Source organism: Meleagris gallopavo, chromosome 8 (assembly GCF_000146605.3).
Source record: "Meleagris gallopavo isolate NT-WF06-2002-E0010 breed Aviagen turkey brand Nicholas breeding stock chromosome 8, Turkey_5.1, whole genome shotgun sequence".
Lineage (NCBI taxonomy): Eukaryota > Metazoa > Chordata > Aves > Galliformes > Phasianidae > Meleagris > Meleagris gallopavo.
The window spans coordinates 22,035,721-22,038,792 of record NC_015018.2 but is presented as its reverse complement, the minus strand read 5'-3'; the positions used below and the strand labels follow the sequence as shown (position 1 = coordinate 22,038,792).

The window sequence follows — 3,072 nt, the reverse complement described above, 5'->3', positions numbered from 1 at the left end:
AACCCATCTTATCGTTATAATACAAAATATACAGACTGGAGATGCCAAGCGGGTTGTGAGTCACCATGCCCTGAGGCAGGAGTCACGCCATGCGACTGCAGCGTGAGGGACGGGGGAATGGAGGGATGGGGAAATGGAGGGATGGGGAAATGGAGGGATGGGGGGCTCCGCTCTGCGTGCGGGAAACAGTGGGTGCAGGACAGGAGGTGTTGGGGTTACCTGCTCTCCCGCCCAGGAACAGGGCTGTGAGATGAACAGTGTGGTGGACGGAGCTAAAAAACACATCGCATCTGCACAAGCCAAGCCTGCTGAGGCTCAGGGCCCTGCGGGGAGGTCCAAACGACTCTGACACCAGGACTCAGCCTGGTGTAGTGCACAGCCTTGCTCACCCGTTCCCCATCAACCCCAGCCACCACCGCCCCTCTGGACACAGTGCTGGGAGCAGCTGGGCCAGGCTGTGGACAAGGACCTGAAGCCGGTGGGGCTGAGCAGGAGTTTGATGTGGAGACATTAGCCCCCAGACAGTACTTGGAGGGATACGTGGGTGGGACAGGAGTGCACACCCAGCTCCAGGCAGCTGTTGGTGACAGAGGGAGCCCGGCACCCTGAGTGAGCGAGGAGGGGGACAAGTGGTTCATGTCCCATGTAGGGGACGTGTCCCTAACATCAGGGCACAGGAAGAAGCTGAGGCGCTGATGCCTGCTGCGAGACTCTTAGTTCCTAGAAGTGTTGCTGGAGGGTCTGGGCTGGAGCCGGTGCTGGGGCTGCTGAGGGGGTCATGATGTGGGGGCACAGGGAAGCCCCTATGGCAGCCCAAGGCTGCGGCTTTCCCTCTAGGAGCAGGTGCAAGAAGCCCACCCAGGCCAGATGCCCCATGCCAGCTGTGCCCACGCTCTGGTGGCACTTTTGTGGGGCCCCCCAAGAAAAACGGGGCTGGCCTCGGTGGAAGGATACATCCAGGTGCTGACCATGTCTCTGTGTGGCAGCTGGCAGCAGGAAGGGCTGGAAGGAGAAGTTGAGAGAGGAGTGGGGTCTGAGCCCGATGTCAGGAGAGCTCGGCTGGAGACAGCTAAATCACGTTGTCAAAGAGCTGCATGGACCGCATGATGTTCTCATCCTGCAGGGAGGAGGAGGGTTTGGGCACAGAGCAGCTCTCTGGACTGGTCCCCCAAAGCGGGTGTCACCCCATGGATCTTGTCCAGCTGCTTTGACACACAGGACAGGAGCTCCGGGGCTTACAAGAGCCGTGCTGGGATGCAATGTTCCCCACCCGCACAGGGATGATGGCACGAACATGGCTCCTAGAGCAGAGCCCCAGCAATGCTGCACTGAGCCCTGTGGCTTTACCTTCTGGCAGGACTCCAGGAACTCCTCGATTGTCACCACACCATCTTTGTTTCGGTCCATTTTCTGCAGACAAGCACAGCATGGAGGGCACTGCAGGGATGGGGACAGCCCAGCACCCCCAGCCCAGGTTCCATGGAAGCTGGATGCAAAGCAGAGCACCCATTCCCAAAACTTTTACAGAGAGAACTTCAGGCTTGAATCCCACCCTGTCCCAGGCAAGCTGCTCATTGGAGCCCTGCTTTGTCCCCAGCACAGGGTGTTTTCTGCATGCAGTGTGACCACAGACGTGCCCAGCTCACCTGGAAGAAATTCTCCACGTGCTCCCGGGGTGCTTCCTCCCGCATGGCCGGGTAGGTGTATTTGCCCATCATGTCGTAGATGGATTTCATGATGTCCAGCATTTCCTGGAGGGAAGGCAGTGTTGCAATGTGGAGAAGCTTTGCCTCCATCTGGTTCTCATCGCAAATATTGTTCGTTATGCCCCCATAGGACCCATGAAATTCTCAAGGAAATGCCCTGAGCCCTGCCCTCATCCCCACTGGGTGCAGAGCTGCTTCAGCCTGGACCCCTCTCCCACCTCTTTGGTGATGCAGCCGTCTTTGTTCAGGTCGTAGAGATTGAAGGCCCAGTTCAGGCGGTCATCGATGGTGCCTCGCAGGATGATGGACAGCCCAGACACAAAGTCCTGCAAAGCAGGTGGTCACCCTCTACAGAAATCCCATGAGTCTTCTCCCTCAATCAGAAACTACAGAACTCTTTCTGTTGTTGCTTTGTGCTGTTTTTCCCCACTAACAAAGTCCTTCAGCAGCTGCCCGTGGCACACAACGTCCCAGCCCATGGCACACAAACAGAGCCCCCGGCAAAGCCTGGCCCCCTCCTTGGCTCACCTCAAAGCTGACAGAGCCATCGTGATCGGTGTCGAAGGCATTGAAAAGGAAGGTGGCATACGTGCTGGAGTCTGGAGGAGGCAAACAGTGAGAGAGAAGATAGCCCCACATGGGACACCAGGGATGAGGACCCACACTCACCTCCTTGTGGGAAGAACTGTGAGTAGATCTGCTTGAAGTTTTCTTCATTAACGATGCCACTTGGGCACTCCTGCCAGGGCAAATGGAAGCATCACACCATCAGCATGGGGAATGGTCAGGGCTCTCTGCCCCTAAATCCCAGGATTAGGGCACCCCCCAAAGCTTCAGGGGAAACTGCATCTCCACTGCTGCCATCTGTAGCCATTCAGAGTGTGACAACAGGACGCAAAAGTATCCCCAAGGGGTGCATGGCTGCAGAGAAGGAGTGAGGGCTACTCACGTTCTTGAAGCCCCGGTACAGGACCTGCAGCTCTTTGCGGGTGAACTTGGTCTGCTCCTGGAGCTGCTCCAGCCCCTCGGGGCGGTGGCAGACGGTGGAGAGCTCAAACTCATCCTCGACACTGTCTGCAAGGAAGTTGGGGGAGGATAGGGCAGCTGAAGCCGTGCTGTCCTGCCCAGCTCTGCAGTGCTAGGGGCAGGAGGTGTGCTTCACACTGCACACCTCCACTCTGGACAGCAGGTTTCTGGGGTGTCCTGCTCAGCTGCAGCCAGGTGTACGCCAGGAAGGAACACAGGCCTGCCTGCTCTTCCCTAGCATGATCATCTACCCCATAGAGCCGAGAGCCCGGATGCCTGAAGGTCTGTGCTGCGCTGGGGCTTGTCTCTAGCAGGAGATCTCCCCCCCACACCCCAAATC

At 57.9% G+C, this 3,072-nt stretch overlaps 2 protein-coding genes across 2 annotated transcripts in view; both read right to left on the bottom strand.

Moving 5' to 3' along the window:
- OGA (O-GlcNAcase) overlaps positions 1–285 on the bottom strand; it is a 24,009-nt gene extending 23,724 nt beyond the window's left edge. Inside the window, exon 1 of the mRNA XM_019617964.1 lies at positions 220–285. Coding sequence (XP_019473509.1) covers positions 220–285 — 66 coding nt within the window. The remainder of the gene's footprint in view (positions 1–219) is intronic.
- The window catches only part of KCNIP2 (potassium voltage-gated channel interacting protein 2), an 11,129-nt gene continuing 8,063 nt past the window's right edge, over positions 7–3,072 (bottom strand). The window contains exons 2-8 of the mRNA XM_031554475.1: positions 2,656–2,780; positions 2,376–2,445; positions 2,235–2,305; positions 1,925–2,032; positions 1,647–1,751; positions 1,348–1,410; positions 7–1,117 (exon numbers count right to left, since the gene is read on the bottom strand). Of these exons, the coding sequence (XP_031410335.1) occupies positions 1,070–1,117; positions 1,348–1,410; positions 1,647–1,751; positions 1,925–2,032; positions 2,235–2,305; positions 2,376–2,445; positions 2,656–2,780 (590 nt within the window). The 3' untranslated portion in view covers positions 7–1,069. The remainder of the gene's footprint in view (positions 1,118–1,347; positions 1,411–1,646; positions 1,752–1,924; positions 2,033–2,234; positions 2,306–2,375; positions 2,446–2,655; positions 2,781–3,072) is intronic.